The following is a 21,025-nucleotide window of genomic DNA, read 5'->3' on the forward strand; positions in this document are numbered from 1 at the left end:
ACTGGGTCTTTACTCGTTGGAGTTCAGAAGGATGAGGGGTGATCTTATAGAAACATTTAAAATAATGAAAGGGATAGACAAGATAGAGGCGGAGTGGTTGTTTCCACTGGTCGGGGAGACTAGAACTAGGGGGCACAGCCTCAAAATACGGGGGAGCCAATTTAAAACCGAGTTGAGAAGGAATTTCTTCTCCCAGAGGGTTGTGAATCTGTGGAATTCTCTGCCCAAGGAAGCAGTTGAGGCTAGCTCATTGAATGTATTCAAGTCACAGATAGATAGATTTTTAACCAATAAGGGAATTAAGGGTTACGGGGAGTGGGCGGATAAGTGGAGCTGAGTCCACGGCCAGATCAGCCATGATCTTATTGAATGGCAGAGCAGGCTCGAGGGGCTAGATGGCCTACTCCTGTTCCTAATTCTTAAGTTCTTATGTTCTTATGTTCTTATACTCAAATCCCCTCGCTATGAAGGGCAACATGCCATTTGTCTTCTTCATCGCCTGCTGTACCTGCATGACAACTTTCAATGACTGATGTACCATGAGACCCAGGTCTTGTTGCACCTCCCTTTTTCCTAATCTGTCACCATTCAGATATTCTGCCTTCCTGTTTTTGCCACCAAAGTGGATAACCTGACATTTATCTACATTATACATTCTCTCTGTTTCCATTCTATCAAAACCTTTCATAATTTTAAAGACCTCTATTAGGTCACCCCTCAGCCTTCTTTTTTCAAGAGAAAAGAGACCCAGCCTGTTCATCCTTTCCTGATATGTATACCTCGCATTTCTGGTATCATCCTCGTAAATCTTCTCTGCACCCTCTCCAGTGCCTCTATATCCTTTTTATAATATGGCGACCAGAACTGTATGCAGTACTGCAAGTGTGGTCTAACCAAGGTTCGATACAGGTTTAACATAACTTCCCGACTTCTCAATTCTATCCCTCCAGAAATAAACCCGAGTGCTGGGTTTGCTTTTTATGGCCTTGCTAACCTGTGTCACAATGTTTAGTGATTTGTGTATTTGTACTCTGAGATCCCTTTGTTCCTCTAAATCTATTTAGATTCATATTTTCCAAGTAATATATGACCTCCATATTTTTCTTATCCAGATGTAATTTATCTGTGTTGAATTTCATTTGCCAATTATATGCCCATTCTTCAAGATAATCAATGTCTTCTTGTCTTCAGGAATCTGTGGACATGCACTCCAAGGACCCTTTGTTCGTCCATACTGCTCAGTATCCTGTCATTTATTGTGTGTTCCCTTGCTTAGTTAGGCCACCGCACTCTTCTCCGATTGAATTCCATTTGCCACGGTTCTGCCTACCTGACCAGTCCATCGATACCTTCCTGCAGTCCGCAGCTTTCTCCCTCACTATTTATCACACAGTCAATTATCATCTGCAAACTTCTTAATCATGTCCCCTGCATTGAAGTCGAAATCATTGATATATGCCACAAAAAGCATGGGACTGAGTACTGAGCCCTGCAGCTCAGTGATTCTCCTCTGTGCCCTCGCCGAGGATGAGACATCCTTCCGAAAGTGTGCTGGCCAGAACTGGACACAATTCTCCGTCTGGGGCCTAACCAGTGTTTTATAAACGTTGTGAAAGGAACTGGTTTGTGGCTTTCAAAAGTAATTTTACAGTTATTGGATGGTTATTGAAGCCGCAAGAGTGGTTCTCCCCATCTCTGTAACCCCCTCCAGCCCCTACACTCCTCCCTATCTCTGTAACCCCCTCCAGCCCCGACACCCCTCCCTATCTCTGTAACCCCCTCCAGCCCCTACACCCCTCCTTAACTCTGTAACCCTCTCCAGCCCCTACACCCCTCCCTATCTCTGTAACCCCCTCCAGCCCCTACACCCCTCCCTATCTCTGTAACCCCCTCCAGCCCCTACACCCCTCCTTATCTCTGTAACCCCCTCCAGCCCCTACACCCCTCCCTATCTCTGTAACCTCCTCCAGCCCCTACACTCCTCCCTATTTCTGTAACCCCCTCCAGTCCCTACACCCCTCCCTATCTCTGTAACCCCCTCCAGCCCCTACACTCCTCCCTATCTCTGTAACCCCCTCCAGCCCCTACACCCCTCCCTATCTCTGTAACCCCCTCCAGCCCCTACACCCCTCCCTATCTCTGTAACCCCCTCCAGCCCCTACACTCCTCCCTATCTCTGTAACCCCCTCCAGCCCCTACACCCCTCCCTATCTCTGTAACCTCCTCCAGCCCCTACACCCCTCCCTATCTCTGTAACCCCCTCCAGCCCCTACACCCCTCCCTATCTCTGTAACCCCCTCCAGCCCCTACACCCCTCCCTATCTCTGTAACCCCCTCCAGCTCCTACACCCCTCCCTATCTCTGTAACCCCCTCCAGACCCTACACTCCTCCCTATCTCTGTAACCCCCTCCAGCCCCTACACTCCTCCCTATCTCTGTAACCCCCTCCAGCCCCTACACCCCTCCCTATCTCTGTAACCTCCTCCAGCCCCTACACCCCTCCCTATCTCTGTAACCCCCTCCAGCCTCTATACCCCTCCCCATCTCTGTAACCCCCTCCAGCCCCTACACTCCTCCCTATCTCTGTAACCTCCTCCAGCCCCTGCACCCCTCCCTATCTCTGTAACCTCCTCCAGCCCTAGAAACCTCAAAAATATCTGCGTTCCTCCAATTCTGCCCTCTTGAGCATCCCCGATTGTAATCGCTCCACCATCGGTCGCAGTGCCTTCAGCTGCCTGGGTCCCAAGCTCTGGAACTCCCTCCCTAAACCTCTCCGCCTCTCTACCTTTCGTTCCACCTTGAACCCTCTCCTTAAAACGTACCTCTTTGACCAAGCTTTTGGTCACCTGCCCTAATTTCTCCTTTGTGGCTCGGTGTCACATTTTGTTTGATAATCGCTTCTATGAAGCGTCTTGGGATGTTTTACTATGTCAAAGGTGCTACATAAATACAAGTTGTTGTTGTTAATCCAGACCAGGGATGTCTGGAAGCAAGCCAGTGCTCACCATAAGACCAGGAAACGAGAATAGAACAGCAAACCTGTACATGTGTCCCTCAGCTTGAACTCGCTTAGCTGCTGTTATCCAATTATTATAGATGGGACTATTGGGCTCTATAAGAACATAAGAAATGGGAGCAGGAGTCGGCCATTCGGCCCCTCGAGTTTGCGCCGACATTTAATAAGATCACGGCTCATCTGATCCTGGCCTTAACTCCCCATAACCCTTGACTCCCCTATTATTCAAAAATCTGTCTATCTCTGTCTTAAATATATTCAATGACCCAGCCTCCACAGCTCTCTGAGGCAGAGAATTCCACAGATTTACAACCCTCTAAGAGAAGAAATTCCTCCTCATCTCTGTTTTAAATGGGCGGTCCCTTATTCTGAAACTAAGGCCCCGAGTTCTAGATTTCCCCCACGAGGGGAAACATCCTCTCTGCATCCACCCTGTCAAGCCCCCTCAGAATCTTTTTTGTTTCAATAAGATGAGAACATAAGAAATAGGAGCAGGAGTAGGCCATACGGCCCCTCGAGCCTGCTCCGCTATTTAATATGATCATCTCTGTCTTAAATTTATTCAATGTCCCAGCTTCCACAGCTCTCTGAGGAAACGAATTCCACAGATTAACTACCCTCTGAGAGAAGAAATTTCTCCTCATCTCTGTTTTAAATGGGCGGCCCCTTATTCTAAGACCATGCCCCCTAGTTCTAGTCTCCCCTATCAGTGGAAACATCCTCTCTGCATCCACCTTGTCAAGCCCCCTCATAATCTTATTCGTTTCGATAAGATCACCTCTCATTTTTCTGAATTCCAATGAGTAGAGGCCCAAACTACTCAACCTTTCCTCATAAGTCAAACCCCTCATCCCCGGAATCAACCCAGTGAACCTTCTCTGAACTTCCTCCAAAGCAAGTGTATCCTTTCGTAAATATGGAAACCAAAACTGCACGCAGTATTCCAAGTGTGGCCTCACCAATACCCTGTATAACTGTAGCAAGACTTCCCTGCTTTTATACTCCATCCCCTTTGCAATAAAGGCCAAGATACCATTGGCCTTCCTGATCACTTGCTGTACCTGCATACTAACCTTTTGTGTTTCATGCACAAGTACCCCCAGGTCCCGCTGTACTGCGGCACTTTGTAATCTTTCTCCATTTAAATAATAACTTGTTCTTTGATTTTTTTTCTGCCAAAATGCATAACCTCACTCTTTCCAACATTATACTCCATCTGCCAAATTTTTGCCCACTCACTTAGCCTGTCTATGTCCTTTTGCAGATTTTTTGTGTCCTCCTCACACATTGCTTTTCCTCCCATCTTTGTATCATCAGCAAACCTGGCTACGTTACACTCAGTCCCTTCTTCCAAGTCATTAATATAGATTGTAAATAGTTGGGGTCCCAGCACTGATCCCTGCGGCACCCCACTAGTTACTGGTTGCTAACCAGAGAATGAACCATTTATACCGACTCTCTGTTCTCTGTTCATTAGCCAATCCTCTATCCATGCTAATATATTACCCCCAACCCCGTGAACTTTTATCTTGTGCAGTAACCTTTTATGTGGCCCCTTGTCAAATGCCTTCTGGAAGTCCAAATACACCACATCCACTAGTTGTTAGGCTAGCTGGTCTATAGTTTCCTGCTTTTTGTCTGCCTCCTTTTTTAAATAGGGGCGTTACATTTGCAGTTTTCCAATCTGCTGGGACCTCCCCAGAATCCAGGGAATTTTGGTAAATTACAACCAATGCATCCACTATCCCTGCCGCTACTTCTCTTCAGACCCTAGGATGCAAGCCATCAGGTCCAGGGGATTTATCTGTCTTTAGTCCATTATCTTACTGAGTACCACCTCCTTAGTGATTGTGATTGTGTTAAGTTCCTCCCCCCCTATAGCCCCTTGACTATCCACTGTCGGAATATTGTTAGTGTCCTCTACCATAAAAACTGATACAAAATATTTGTTCAGAGTTTCTGACATCTCCATGTTCCCCATTACTAATTCCCCGGTCTCGTCCTCTAAGGGACCAACATTTACTTTAGCCACTCTTTTCATTTTTATATACCTACAGAAACTCTTGCTATCTGTTTTTATATTTTGTGCTAGTTTACTTTCATAGTCTATCTTCCCTTAATTATTTTTTTAATCATTCTTTGCTGGCTTTTAAAAGCTTCCCAATCTTCTGTCCTCCCACTAGATCACCTCTCATTCTTCTAAACTCCAATGAGTATAGGCCCAACCTGCTCAACCTTTCTTCATGAGACAACTCCTTCATCTCAGGAACCAACCTCATGAACCTTCTCTGAACAGCCGCCAATGTAAATATATCCCTCCTTAAATAAAGATGGCATAATGACCACAAAATATGTTCACCTATATAACCGTGACATAGCCTTTGGAAAATCCCTTGAAATAATGGGTGAAATAAAGGTTGATCATGACTGACCTTACTGTCACTCGCAGTCTGTGGGAGGTAAAGCGTTCAGCGAGTTTATACACTGTACCGAGCAGGAAGGTGCAGGGTTTGCGCATGGGGGGAGGGGGCCGGGGACAGACAGACAAAGAGAGAGAGACAGAGGAAGGAAGGAATGCATTGGCTTACCTCTCAGTCTCCTCTGCTTGCTGCAAGTTGAAGAGGAGGGATGGGACAATCTTTTCCATGTGCTGGGGTTCCCAGATGTTGGCTTGCAGCTCATCATTCACCGTCTTCCTCACCACGCCCTGCAGACCCTTTATACCAGCCATGCGGATTCTGGTGGGAGGAACAGAGCAAACGGTACCAGGAATCCCACCCTGTGTAATGTGCTTCCTTAAGGTCCAGTAGGAAGGGAGAAGGGAAGCGAGTCTTCCAACCTATGCCCATATCAAAGGGGCTGGTCTGAGAGAGGAAATCCCAGGAATTCTGCCCAGTCCGCCATTGGAAGGCTTCAGTTGAATCCTTGCCATCTGAGAACGGGCATACATTCCATTTAGGCCTTTGAAAAGGTCCCAGTAGCTGCCTGGCTTAAAGTAATCGAAGCTCAAGGAGATGGATGACCTTAGCCTTTGGCCCCCAGGTAGCTGTGGGTGAGTCGGGGCAGGCAGCTTGCCCCATGCAGGTGGGTGACACCAAGCCTACAATTTGGGACAAGGACAGCATCCTTGGCTGTGAGCACACAGCTCCCTCTCCACCACACTTCCACCAACGGCATGGGGCCAATGGCATTTCAGACACAGGGGAGAAACTCGGGTTGTATGCGCCTCCCGTTGGCAACCCCCGGGGGGCGCTAATGGGGCGCAAACGATTTTCCGCCTCGGCGTGGTGCCGCTAATGACTCCGCTAAATTCCACGGGAGTTTGGCGGTGGTGGTAATTGGTAGCACCTCGCTCCGCCTCACCGGCGGTGTTGATGTCATCGCTGCGCGCAGCGACCCGTTTTCGCCCCGGAGCAAAGATTCAGGAGCGCCCTCTGAAGCTGCGGGGGGGCGATGTCAGCGACAGGTTCAGGGGGTGTGTACCGGGCTGTAGCCCAACGCGCGGCACTACTTACAGGGGAGGTGGCTCTCGGAAAGAACACCGGCCCACTTACCGGCCGTGGCCTGCTGAATGTTGGAACGTGGGGTCCGTGCCGCGACCTTACAGCCACGGCACCCGGTTCAGTGCTCCCCAGCAGCTTGGCCCGCCCCTTTAACGTGGCCCAGTGCGTAGCGCTGCACCCCTCTCATTTCGCTTCTGCCCCGCTCACGCCCCACAGAGCAAGTGGAGCGGGTTATTTTGTGCACCATTTGTTCTCGGGGGCAGTAACCCCAATATCATGGCTGCTTACACGCCCCCCCCCCTCCAAATGGGACGCTACCCAACTTCTCCCCCAATAATCTAACTATAAAATGGTCAGCCAAAGCCAGCTGGGACCATTCTCTTGAATGATCATTAGCTGCTCTTTAGAAACCCTAAATGGAACAGTCGGAGTGAGCTGAGGATCAGTCCCAACGCCTGTCACATGAAATGGTGCTGGATATCCACTCACTTGGTCCTGTCTGTCGCGTCGTCGTGCCCAGAGTGACACATTTCACTGAACCGGGACACGAAGAAGTCATAGCTTCGGTGATATGATGGCGTGTCCTCTTCGATGTTGGCAAACTTTATGAACTGTAGGAAAGAAAACTTCCTATTTAGTAAAATAGATTCTAGTTAACACCAATCAAAAGAGCGCTGCTCTCCTCAATCCTCACTCTCCTGTAACTGCTTCCTGGCTGCACCGCTCCCTCCCAGTGTCTCTCACGGTGGGGGTAGAACTGCCTTGGGTAAGGTTCAGTCGAGAGCTACAAGAAAGATCCCCCAGCTTGAAGAACCTTAGTTACTCGGGTAAGCTGAAAGTGCTGGCTCTATTGACTTTCGGGTGGTGTAGACTGGGTGGAGACCTGACAAAGGTATACCAAATAATGAAAGGGCTGGAACGAGTACTGAGTGATAGATTATTTCAGTTTGACAGATTGGGGAAGGCCAGGGGACAAGCATTTAAACTGTGCTGAAGTAGGGATAGACGGGATATTGGGCGGTGACTCTTTGCCCAGAGAGTAGGGAGCCTCTAGAATGTGCGATGTGTTCAAGAGGGAGCAGGAAGTGTTCTTGACTGGGGCAGAGATGGCCTCGTATGAAAGGTAAGTGCATTAGCAGATACAGTACGCATGGTCAATGTAACCTCCCGGATGGCTTTCAGTTCCTGAAGTGGTTGGAGAGAAGTTTTCCTGATTCCCCCCACGGTTTTTCCATTGTGTGGCCTCTCCCAGGAGATTGCAAACCTGCAGGGAGTTGGGAAGAGTCTGGTCAGGGTGCTCCAGGCACCATGAGTGGGGCAGGCTTGAGGGTGCAGCTGGTTTTTTCATGGCCGTCATTTCCGTATGTTCTTTCTCTCCGTCTTATTCTCCACTTACTCCCTGTGCCTCCACCTTATGGCCATGGGGAAAGAGCAGGGGAGTGGGACAAACTGGATCACTGCTGTGTGATTCTATGGTTATTGACAGTAATTACAGCAAAGGAGGAGGCCATTCACCCATCGTACTAGGTCTTCGCCAGAACCACTCTATCCTGTCCTTCACCTTGTATCCTTTCACATGCTGCCTTTTCAAATACTTATCCAAATCCCTTTGAATAATATCACTCCTGCAACATACCTCTTGGTATAGAATTCCGTGTCCTAATATCCCTCCATGTGAAAATGTTGCTTCCAATTACTCCCATAAGAACATTACATAGGAAATAGGAGCAGGAGTAGGCCATTGTGCCCCTTAAGCATGCTCCACCATAGGCAGCCCCTCGGAATCGAGGAAGACTTACTTCCACTCTAAAAGTGAGTTCTCAGGTGACTGAACAGTCTAATATGCATGAAACACAAAAGGATAGTATGCAGGTACAGCAAGTGATCAGGAAGGCCAATGAAATCTTGGCCTTTATTGCAAAGGGGATGGAATATAAAAGCAGGGAAGTCTTGCTACAGTTATACAGGGTATTGGTGAGACCACACCTGGAATACTGTGTGCAGTTTTGGTTTCCATATTTACGAAAGGATACACTTGTTTTGGAGGCAGTTCAGAGAAGGTTCACTGGGTTGATTCCAGAGATAAGGGGTTTGACTTATGAGGAAAGGTTGAGGAGGTTGGGCCTCTACTCATTGGAATTCAGAAGAATGAGAGGTGGTCTTATCGAAACGTATAAGATTATGAGGGGGCTCGACAAGGTGGATGCAGAGAGGATGTTTCCACTGATGGGGGAGACTAGAACTAGGGGGCATGATCTTAGAATAAGGGGCCGCCCATTTAAAACTGAGACGAGGAGAAATTTCTTCTCTCAGAGGGTTGTAAATCTGTGGAATTCGTTGCCTCAGAGAGCTGTGGAGGCTGGGTCATTGAATAAATTTAAGACAGAAATAGACAGTTTATTCAATGATAAGGGATTAAGGGGTTATGGGGAGCGGGCGGGGAAGTGGAGGTGAGTCCTTGATCGGATCAGCCATGATCGTATTAAATGGTGGAGCAGGCTCGAGGGGCCGTTTGGCCGACTCCTGCTCCTATTTCTTATGTTCTTATGTTTATGTCCAATACGAGAACCACAGTCCCGGTCACAGGTGGGACAGACAGTGGTTGCGGAAAGGGGTGGGTGGGACTGGTTTACCGCACGCTCCTTCCGTTGCCTGCCCTTGTTTTCTGCATGCTCTCGGCGACGAGACTCGAGGTGCTCAGCGCCCTCCCGGATGCACTTCCTCCACTTAGGGTGGTCTTTGGCCAGGGACTCCCAGGTGTCGGTGGGGATGTTGCACTTTATCAGGGAGGCTTTGAGGGTGTCCTTGTAACGTTTCCTCTGCCCACCTGGGGCTCGCTTGCCATGTAGGAGTCCCGAGTAGGGCGATTGATTTGAGAGTCTTGTGTCAGGCATGCGAACAATGTGGCCTGCCGAACGGAGCTGGTCGAGTGTGGTTAGTGCTTCGATGCTGGGGATGTTGGCCTGGTCGAGGACACTGATGTTGGTGCGTCTGTCCACCCAGGGGATTTGTAGGATCTTGCAGAGGCATCGTTGGTGGTATTTTTCCAGTGACTTGAGGTGCCTTCTGTACATGGTCCATGTCTCTGAGCCATACAGGAGGGCGGGTATTACTACAGCCCTGTAGACCATGAGCTTGGCGACAGTTTTGAGGGCCTGGTCTTCGAACACTCTTTTCCTCAGGTGGCCGAAGGCTGTGCTGGCACACTGGAGACGGTGTTGAATCTCCTCATCAATGTCTGCTTTTGTTGATAAGAGGCTCCCGAGGTATGGGAAATGGTCCACGTTGTCCAGGGCCACGCCGTGGATCTTGATGACCGGGGGGCAGTGCTGTGCGGCGGGGACAGGTTTGTGGAGGACATTTGTCTTACGGATGTTTAGTGTAAGGCTCATACTTTCGTACGCCTCGGTGAAGATGTTGATGATGGCTTGGAGTTCAGCCTCTGAATGTGCGCAGACACAAGCGTCGTCTGCGTACTGTAGCTCGATGACAGGATGGGACGGTCTTGGATCTGACCTGGAGGCGATGAAGGCTGAACAGGTTCCTATTGGTTCTGTAGTTTAGTTCCACTCCAGCGGGGAGCTTGTTGAGTGTGAGGTGGAGCATGTTGGCGAGGAAGATCGAGAAGATTGCCATCCAGTAAGATACTGGCTGATCTTCGATCTCAACTCCACGTTCCCATCCGATTCCCAAATCCCTTGATTCCCCTTGAGTCCCCTGTTGTTCAGTCCCCACCCCTTTTGCTCCTGATTCATCAAACAGGGGGAACAGTCCTTCACTGTTAACACCCAATAAGCCTTTCGTAACCTGCTTCAGAGAAAATGCTATGTTGAGAATCCCTCATAACCACTGCTCTTTCCACATGACTGCACCGCTGACAATAACTTCAGGCAATTTGACAGTCACTGGTCGATTGGTTCCTGGCTCTGACTTACTGCCCTGTTTAAATGTAGGCACTACGTGGGCTGACTTCAGTCCATGGAACAACCACACATCGCTGGCCTAACACAGCGCCCAGTTCCTTGATATGGCCAAAACCATCAGGGCCAGCAGCCCGATCATGCTGCAGAGTCCTAACCCTAGCCAGCACTAATTCTGCACCAACTTTAACAGTTCAATTTTAGTAGCACATTTATCTCTCAGTTCGAGCCTCACCAGTTTCAGCCCGTGTCTCCTAGCTGCAAGTTATTTGGGACAGGTCTCTGGTCATTTGGAAGATCTTTCGCGATGGATCTATAGCTGTTATTGTCGATACACTGTCCCGCTCGCCTCTGCCTGACGTCTAATATAAGCAGCTCTCCCTTATCTCTGAGCAAAGACAGATGGAAGTGATTATCTAATAACTCAGCTGTATCTTTGCCCAGGACAAGAATGCTTGGGGAGGGCAGAGGATAGCATGCCGTTATTAGGGTTTGCAACAGTTCTCAATGACCAGACCCTTCAGTGCCAGCTGTGGCTCAGTGGGCAGCACCCTCGCCTCTGGGTCACAAGGTTGTGGATTCAAGTCCCACTCCAGGAACTGAACACAAACATCTAGGCTGGCACTCCATTGCTGCACTGTCGGAGGCGCTGTCTTTTGGATGAGATGTTAAACCGAGGCCTTGTCTGCTCTCTCAAAAGATCCCAGGGCAATATTTCGAAGAAGAGCGGGGAGTTCTCCCCGGTGTCCTGGCCACAATCGATCCCTCAATCAATGTTTCTAAAACACATTAGCTGGAGTGAGTTTCTTTCCGTCTGGGAGGTAGACTTACTGAATTTGTTCCCAGGATCTGCAATGCTGCTTTATCAGACTCTAGAAGCTTGGCTACCATCTTGAGAAAGCTCTCGACGAACAAGTTGATGCTCTGGCAGTGACAGGCCATCAGGAGTTGGTCTAAAGCCTCCATCGCAATACAGACATACCTAACCAGCAATCAAACACACAGCATTATGAGGTTAGAGCTCTGGGACACCACAGCAAACGGCCATGAATATCTGGCAACTATTATTGTATTGATATCCAGGATCGGTCAGTGTTCAATGCCCAGCACTGCCCATGTCCCACACAGGATCGGTCAATGCCCAGCGCTGCCCATGTCCAACACAGGATCGGTCAATGCCCAGCACTGCTCATTTCCCACACAGGATAGGTCAATGCCCAGCACTGCCCATGTCCCACACAGGATCGGTCAATGCCCAGCACTGCCCATGTGCTCACACAGGATCGGTCAATGCCCAGCACTGCCCATGTCCCACACAGGATCGGTCAATGCCCAGCGCTGCCCATGTCCCACACAGGATCGGTCAATGCCCAGCGCTGCCCATGTCGCACACAGGATCAGTCAATGCCCAGCGCTGCCCATGTCTCACACAGGATCGGTCAATGCCCAGCGCTGCCCATGTCCCACACAGGATCGGTCAATGCCCAGCGCTGCCCATGTCCCACACAGGATCGGTCACCAATGCCCAGCGCTGCCCATGTCCCACACAGGATCGATCACCAATGCCCAGCGCTGCACATGTCCCACACAGGATCGGTCAATGCCCAGCACTGCCCATGTCCCACACAGCATCGGTCACCAATGCCCAGCGCTGCCCATGTCCCACACAGGATCGGTCAATGCCCAGCACTGCCCATGTCCCACACAGGATCGGTCAATGTCCAGCGCTGCTCATGTCCCACACAGGATCGATCACCAATGTCCAGCGCTGCTCATGTCCCACACAGGATCGATCACCAATGCCCAGCACTGCCCATGTCCCACACAGGATTGGTCAATGCCCAGCGCTGCCCATGTCCCACACAGGATCGGTCACCAATGTCCAGCGCTGTCCATGTCCCACACAGGATCGGTCAATGCCCAGCGCTGCCCATGTCCCACAAAGGATCGGTCACCAATGTCCAGCGCTGTCCATGTCCCACACAGGATAGGTCAATGCCAAGCGCTGCCCATGTTCATCGAAACATAGAAACATAGAAACATAGAAAATAGGTGCAGGAGTAGGCCATTCGGCCCTTCTAGCCTGCACCGCCATTCAATGAGTTCATGGCTGAACATTCAACTTCAGTACCCCATTCCTGCTTTCTCGCCATACCCCTTGATCCCCCTAGTAGTAAGGACCTCATCTAACTCCTTTTTGAATATATTTAGTGAATTGGCCTCAACAACTTTCTGTGGTAGAGAATTCCACAGGTTCACCACTCTCTGGGTGAAGAAGTTGCTCCGCATCTCGGTCCTAAATGGCTTACCCCTTATCCTTAGACTGTGACCTCTGGTTCTGGACTTCCCCAACATTGGGAACATTCTTCCTGCATCTAACCTGTCTAACCCCGTCAGAATTTTAAATGTTTCTATGAGGTCCCCTCTCATTCTTCTGAACTCCAGTGAATACAAGCCCAGTTGATCCAGTCTTTCTTGATAGGTCAGTCCCACCATCCCGGGAATCAGTCTGGTGAACCTTCGCTGCACTCCCTCAATAGCAAGAATGTCCTTCCTCAGGTTAGGAAACCAAAACTGTACACAATACTCCAGGTGTGGCCTCACCAAGGCCCTGTACAACTGTAGCAACACCTCCCTGCCCCTGTACTCAAATCCCCTCGCTATGAAGGCCAACATGCCATTTGCTTTCTTAACCGCCTGCTGCACCTGCATGCCAACCTTCAATGACTGATGTACCATGACACCCAGGTCTCTTTGCACCTCCCCTTTTCCTAATCTGTCACCATTCAGATAATAGTCTGTCTCTCTGTTTTTACCACCAAAGTGGATAACCTCACATTTATCCACATTATACTTCATCTGCCATGCATTTGCCCACTCACCTAACCTATCCAAGTCACTCTGCAGCCTCACAGCATCCTCCTCGCAGCTCACACTGCCACCCAACTTAGTGTCATCCGCAAATTTGGAGATACTACATTTAATCCCCTCATCTAAATCATTAATGTACAGTGTAAACAGCTGGGGCCCCAGCACAGAACCTTGCGGTACCCCACTAGTCACTGCCTGCCATTCTGAAAAGTACCCATTTACTCCTACTCTTTGCTTCCTGTCTGACAACCAGTTCTCAATCCATGTCAGTACACTACCCCCAATCCCATGTGCTCTAACTTTGCACATCAATCTCTTGTGTGGGACCTTGTCGAACGCCTTCTGAAAGTCAAAATATACCACATCAACTGGTTCTCCCTTATCCACTCGACTGGAAACATCCTCAAAAAATTCCAGAAGATTTGTCAAGCATGATTTCCCTTTCACAAATCCATGCTGACTTGGACCTATCATGTCACCTCTTTCCAAATGCACTGCTATGACATCCTTAATAATTGATTCCATCATTTTACCCACTACCGATGTCAGGCTGACCGGTCTATAATTCCCTGTTTTCTCTCTCCCTCCTTTTTTAAAAAGTGGGGTTACATTGGCTACCCTCCACTCCATAGGAACTGATCCAGAGTCAATGGAATGTTGGAAAATGACTGTCAACGCATCCACTATTTCCAAGGCCACCTCCTTAAGTACTCTGGGATGCAGTCCATCAGGCCCTGGGGATTTATCGGCCTTCAATCCCATCAATTTCCCCAACACAATTTCCCGGCTAATAAGGATTTCCCTCAGTTCCTCCTCCTTACTAGATCCCCCGACCCCTTTTATAACCGGAAGGTTGTTCGTGTCCTCCTTCGTGAATACCGAACCAAAGTACTTGTTCAATTGGTCCGCCATTTCTTTGTTCCCCGTTATGACTTCCCCTGATTCTGACTGCAGGGGACCTACGTTTGTCTTTACTAACCTTTTTCTCTTTACATATCTATAGAAACTTTTGCAATCCGTCTTAATGTTCCCTGCAAGCTTCTTCTCATACTCCATTTTCCCTGCCCTAATCAAACCCTTTGTCCTCCTCTGCTGAGTTCTAAATTTCTCCCAGTCCCCAGGTTCGCTGCTATTTCTGGCCAATTTGTATGCCACTTCCTTGGCTTTAATACTATCCCTGATTTCCCTTGATAGCCACGGTTGAGCCACCTTCCCTTTTTTATTTCTATGCCAGACAGGAATGTACAATTGTTGTAGTTCATCCATGCGGTCTCTAAATGTCTGCCATTGCCCATCCACAGTCAACCCCTTAAGTATCATTCGCCAATCCATCCCAGCCAATTCACGCCTCATACCTTCAAAGTTAGCCTTCTTTAAGTTCTGGACCATGGTCTCTGAATTAACTGTTTCATTCTCCATCCCAATGCAGAATTCCACCATATTATGGTCACTCTTCCCCAAGGGGCCTCGCACAACGAGATTGCTAATTAATCCTCTCTCATTACATAACACCCAGTCTAAGATGGCCTCCCCCCTAGTTGGTTCCTCGACATATTGGTCTAAAAAACCATCCCTTATGCACTCCAGGAAATCCTCCTCCACCGTATTGCTTCCAGTTTGGTTAGCCCAACCTATGTGCATATTAAAGTCACCCATTATAACTGCTGCACCTTTATTGCACGCACCCCTAATTTCCTGTTTGATGCCCTCCCCAACATCACTACTACTGTTTGGAGGTCTGTACACAACTCCCACTAACGTTTTTTGCCCTTTGGTGTTCTGCAGCTCTACCCGTATAGATTCCACATCATCCAAGCTAATGTCCTTCCTAACTATTGCCTTAATCTCCTCCTTAACCAGCAATGCTACCCCACCTCCTTTTCCTTTTATTCTATCCTTCCTGAATGTTGAATACCCCTGGATGTTGAGTTCCCAGCCCTGCTCATCCTGGAGCCACGTCTCCGTAATCCCAATCACATCATATTTGTTAACATCTATTTGCACAGTTAATTCATCCACCTTATTGCGGATACTCCTTGCATTAAGACACAAAGCCTTCAGGCTTGTTTTTTTAACACCCTCTGTCATTTTAGAATTTTGCTGTACAGTGGCCCTTTTTGTTCTTTGCCTTGGGTTTCTCTGCCCTCCACTTTTCCTCATCTCCTTTCTGTCTTTTGTTTTTGCCTCCTTTTTGTTTCCCTCTATCTCCCTGCATTGGTTCCCATCCCCCTGCCATATTAGTTTAACTCCTCCCCAACAGCACTAGCAAACACTCCCCCGAGGACATTGGTTCCGATTCTGCCCAGGTGCAGAACGTCCGGATTGTACTGGTCCCACCTCCCCCAGAACCGGTTCCAATGCCCCAGGAATTTGAATCCCTCCCTGCTGCACCATTGCTCAAGCCACGTATTCATCTGAGCTATCCTGCGATTCCTACTCTGACTAGCACGTGGCACTGGTAGCAATCCCGAGATTACTACTTTTGAGGTCCTACTTTTTAATTTAGCTCCTAGCTCCTTAAATTCATTTCGTAGGAACTCATCCCTTTTTTTACCTATGTCATTGGTACCAACGTGCACCACGACAACTGGCTGTTCTCCCTCCCTTTTTAGAATGTCCTGCACCCGCTCCGAGACATCCATGACCCTTGCACCAGGGAGGCAACACAGGATAGGTCAATGTCCAGCGCTGCCCATGACCCACACAGGATCGGTCAATGCCCAGCGCTGCCCATGTCCCACACAGGATCGGTCACCAATGCCCAGCGCTGCCCATGTCCCACACAGGATCGGTCAATGCCCAGCGCTGCCCATGTCCCACACAGGATCGGTCAGTGCCCATCACTGCCCATGTGCCCACACAGGATTGGTCAATGCCCAGCGCTGCCCATGTGCTCCCACAGCATCGGTCACCAATGCCCAGCGCTGCCCAAGTCCCACACAGGATCGGTCAATGCCCAGCACTGCCCATGTCCCACACAGCATCGGTCACCAATGCCCAGCGCTGCCCATGTCCCACAGAGGATCGGTCAATGCCCAGCACTGCCCATGTCCCACACAGGATCGGTCAATGCCCAGCACTGCCCATGTCCCACACAGGATCGGTCAATGTCCAGCACTGCCCATGTCCCACACAGGAACGGTCACCAATGCTCAGCGCTGCCCATGTCCCACAGAGAATCGGTCAATGCCCAGCACTGCCCATGTCCCACACAGGATCGGTCAATGCCCAGCACTGCCCATGTCCCACACAGCATCGGTCAATGCCCAGCGTTGCCCATGTCCCACACAGGATCGGTCACCAATGCCCAGCGCTGCCCATGTCCCACACAGGATCGGTCAATGCCCAGCACTGCCCATGTCCCACACAGGATCGGTCAATGTCCAGTGCTGCCCATGTCCCACACAGGATCGGTCACCAATGCCCAGCGCTGCCCATGTCCCACACAGCATCGGTCACCAATGCCCAGCGCTGCACATGTCCCACACAGGATCGGTCAATGCCAAGCACTGCCCATGTCCCACACAGCATCGGTCACCAATGCCCAGCGCTGCCCATGTCCCACACAGGATCGGTCAATGCCCAGCACTGCCCATGTCCCACACAGGATCGGTCAATGTCCAGCGCTGCTCATGTCCCACACAGGATCGATCACCAATGTCCAGCGCTGCTCATGTCCCACACAGGATCGATCACCAATGCCCAGCACTGCCCATGTCCCACACAGGATTGGTCAATGCCCAGCGCTGCCCATGTCCCACACAGGATCGGTCACCAATGTCAAGCGCTGTCCATGTCCCACACAGGATCGGTCAATGCCCAGCGCTGCCCATGTCCCACAAAGGATCGGTCACCAATGTCCAGCGCTGTCCATGTCCCACACAGGATAGGTCAATGCCAAGCGCTGCCCATGTTCATCGAAACATAGAAACATAGAAACATAGAAAATAGGTGCAGGAGTAGGCCATTCGGCCCTTCTAGCCTGCACCGCCATTCAATGAATTCATGGCTGAACATTCAACTTCAGTACCCCATTCCTGCTTTCTCGCCATACCCCTTGATCCCCCTAGTAGTAAGGACCTCATCTAACTCCTTTTTGAATATATTTAGTGAATTGGCCTCAACAACGTTCTGTGGTAGAGAATTCCACAGGTTCACCACTCTTTGGGTGAAGAAGTTCCTCCGCATCTCGGTCCTAAATGGCTTACCCCTTATCCTTAGACTGTGACCTCTGGTTCTGGACTTCCCCAACATTGGGAACATTCTTCCTGCATCTAACCTGTCTAACCCCGTCAGAATTTTAAATGTTTCTATGAGGTCCCCTCTCATTCTTCTGAACTCCAGTGAATACAAGCCCAGTTGATCCAGTCTTTCTTGATAGGTCAGTCCCACCATCCCGGGAATCAGTCTGGTGAACCTTCGCTGCACTCCCTCAATAGCAAGAATGTCCTTCCTCAGGTTAGGAGACCAAAACTGTACACAATACTCCAGGTGTGGCCTCACCAAGGCCCTGTACAACTGTAGCAACACCTCCCTGCCCCTGTACTCAAATCCCCTCGCTATGAAGGCCAACATGCCATTTGCTTTCTTAACCGCCTGCTGCACCTGCATGCCAACCTTCAATGACTGATGTACCATGACACCCAGGTCTCTTTGCACCTCCCCTTTTCCTAATCTGTCACCATTCAGATAATAGTCTGTCTCTCTGTTTTTACCACCAAAGTGGATAACCTCACATTTATCCACATTATACTTCATCTGCCATGCATTTGCCCACTCACCTAACCTATCCAAGTCGCTCTGCAGCCTCACAGCATCCTCCTCGCAGCTCACACTGCCACCCAACTTTGTGTCATCCGCAAATTTGGAGATACTACATTTAATCCCCTCATCTAAATCATTAATGTACAGTGTAAACAGCTGGGGCCCCAGCACAGAACCTTGCGGCACCCCACTAGTCACTGCCTGCCATTCTGAAAAGTACCCATTTACTCCTACTCTTTGCTTCCTGTCTGACAACCAGTTCTCAATCCATGTCAGTACACTACCCCCAATCCCATGTGCTCTAACTTTGCACATTAATCTCCTGTGTGGGACCTTGTCGAACGCCTTCTGAAAGTCCAAATATACCACATCAACTGGTTCTCCCTTATCCACTCGACTGGAAACATCCTCAAAAAATTCCAGAAGATTTGTCAAGCATGATTTCCCTTTCACAAATCCATGCTGACTTGGACCTATCATGTCACCTCTTTCCAAATGCACTGCTATCACATCCTTAATAATTGATTCCATCATTTTACCCACTACCGATGTCAGGCTGACCGGTCTATAATTCCCTGTTTTCTCTCTCCCTCCTTTTTTAAAAAGTGGGGTTACATTGGCTACCCTCCACTCCATAGGAACTGATCCAGAGTCAATGGAATGTTGGAAAATGACTGTCAACGCATCCACTATTTCCAAGGCCACCTCCTTAAGTACTCTGGGATGCAGTCCATCAGGCCCTGGGGATTTATCGGCCTTCAATCCCATCAATTTCCCCAACACAATTTCCCGGCTAATAAGGATTTCCCTCAGTTCCTCCTCCTTACTAGACCCCCCGACCCCTTTTATAACCGGAAGGTTGTTCGTGTCCTCCTTCGTGAATACCGAACCAAAGTACTTGTTCAATTGGTCCACCATTTCTTTGTTCCCCGTTATGACTTCCCCTGATTCTGACTGCAGGGGACCTACGTTTGTCTTTACTAACCTTTTTCTCTTTACATATCTATAGAAACTTTTGCAATCCATCTTAATGTTCCCTGCAAGCTTCTTCTCATACTCCATTTTCCCTACCCTAATCAAACCCTTTGTCCTCCTCTGCTGAGTTCTAAATTTCTCCCAGTCCCCAGGTTCGCTGCTATTTCTGGCCAATTTGTATGCCACTTCCTTGGCTTTAATACTATCCCTGATTTCCCTTGATAGCCACGGTTGAGCCACCTTCCCTTTTTTATTTCTATGCCAGACAGGAATGTACAATTGTTGTAGTTCATCCATGCGGTCTCTAAATGTCTGCCATTGCCCATCCACAGTCAACCCCTTAAGTATCATTCGCCAATCCATCCCAGCCAATTCACGCCTCATACCTTCAAAGTTAGCCTTCTTAAAGTTCTGGACCATGGTCTCTGAATTAACTGTTTCATTCTCCATCCCAATGCAGAATTCCACCATATTATGGTCACACTTCCCCAAGGGGCCTCGCACAACGAGATTGCTAATTAATCCTCTCTCATTACATAACACCCAGTCTAAGATGGCCTCCCCCCTAGTTGGTTCCTCGACATATTGGTCTAAAAAACCATCCCTTATGCACTCCAGGAAATCCTCCTCCACCGTATTGCTTCCAGTTTGGTTAGCCCAATCTATGTGCATATTAAAGTCACCCATTATAACTGCTGCACCTTTATTGCACGCACCCCTAATTTCCTGTTTGATGCTCTCCCCAACATCACTACTACTGTTTGGAGGTCTGTACACAACTCCCACTAACGTTTTTTGCCCTTTGGTGTTCTGCAGCTCTACCCATATAGATTCCACATCATCCAAGCTAATGTCCTTCCTAACTATTGCCTTAATCTCCTCCTTAACCAGCAATGCTACCCCACCTCCTTTTCCTTTTATTCTATCCTTCCTGAATGTTGAATACCCCTGGATGTTGAGTTCCCAGCCCTGCTCATCCTGGAGCCACGTCTCCGTAATCCCAATCACATCATATTTGTTAACATCTATTTGCACAGTTAATTCATCCACCTTATTGCGGATACTCCTTGCATTAAGACACAAAGCCTTCAGGCTTGTTTTTTTAACACCCTCTGTCATTTTAGAATTTTGCTGTACAGTGGCCCTTTTTGTTCTTTGCCTTGGGTTTCTCTGCCCTCCACTTTTCCTCATCTCCTTTCTGTCTTTTGTTTTTGCCTCCTTTTTGTTTCCCTCTATCTCCCTGCATTGGTTCCCATCCCCCTGCCATATTAGTTTAACTCCTCCCCAACAGCACTAGCAAACACTCCCCCGAGGACATTGGTTCCGATTCTGCCCAGGTGCAGAACGTCCGGATTGTACTGGTCCCACCTCCCCCAGAACCGGTTCCAATGCCCCAGGAATTTGAATCCCTCCCTGCTGCACCATTGCTCAAGCCACGTATTCATCTGAGCTATCCTGCGATTCCTACTCTGACTAGCACGTGGCACTGGTAGCAATCCCGAGATTACTACTTTTGAGGTCCTACTTTATAATTTAGCTCCTAGCTCCTTAAATTCATTTCGTAGGAACTCATCCCTTTTTTTACCTAGGTCATTGGTACCAACGTGCACCACGACAACTGGCTGTTCTCCCTCCCTTTTTAGAATGTGCTGCACCCGCTCCGAGACATCCATGACCCTTGCACCAGGGAGGCAACACAGGATAGGTCAATGTCCAGCGCTGCCCATGACCCACACAGGATCGGTCAATGCCCAGCGCTGCCCATGTCCCACACAGGATCGGTCACCAATGCCCAGCGCTGCCCATGTCCCACACAGGATCGGTCAATGCCCAGCGCTGCCCATGTCCCACACAGGATCGGTCAATGCCCATCACTGCCCATGTGCCCACACAGGATTGGTCAATGCCCAGCGCTGCCCATGTGCTCCCACAGCATCGGTCACCAATGCCCAGCGCTGCCCAAGTCCCACACAGGA

The 21,025-nt window shown here is 49.3% G+C and overlaps 1 protein-coding gene across 1 annotated transcript in view; it reads right to left on the reverse strand.

Moving 5' to 3' along the window:
* The window catches only part of LOC139272915 (protein EFR3 homolog B-like), a 1,121,614-nt gene that overhangs the window by 917,126 nt on the left and 183,463 nt on the right, over positions 1-21,025 (reverse strand). The window contains exons 4-6 of the mRNA XM_070889016.1: positions 11,271-11,421; positions 7,009-7,130; positions 5,605-5,754 (exon numbers count right to left, since the gene is read on the reverse strand). Coding sequence (XP_070745117.1) covers positions 5,605-5,754; positions 7,009-7,130; positions 11,271-11,421 — 423 coding nt within the window. The remainder of the gene's footprint in view (positions 1-5,604; positions 5,755-7,008; positions 7,131-11,270; positions 11,422-21,025) is intronic.

The sequence above is a fragment of the Pristiophorus japonicus genome, chromosome 9, assembly GCF_044704955.1.
Source record: "Pristiophorus japonicus isolate sPriJap1 chromosome 9, sPriJap1.hap1, whole genome shotgun sequence".
Lineage (NCBI taxonomy): Eukaryota > Metazoa > Chordata > Chondrichthyes > Pristiophoridae > Pristiophorus > Pristiophorus japonicus.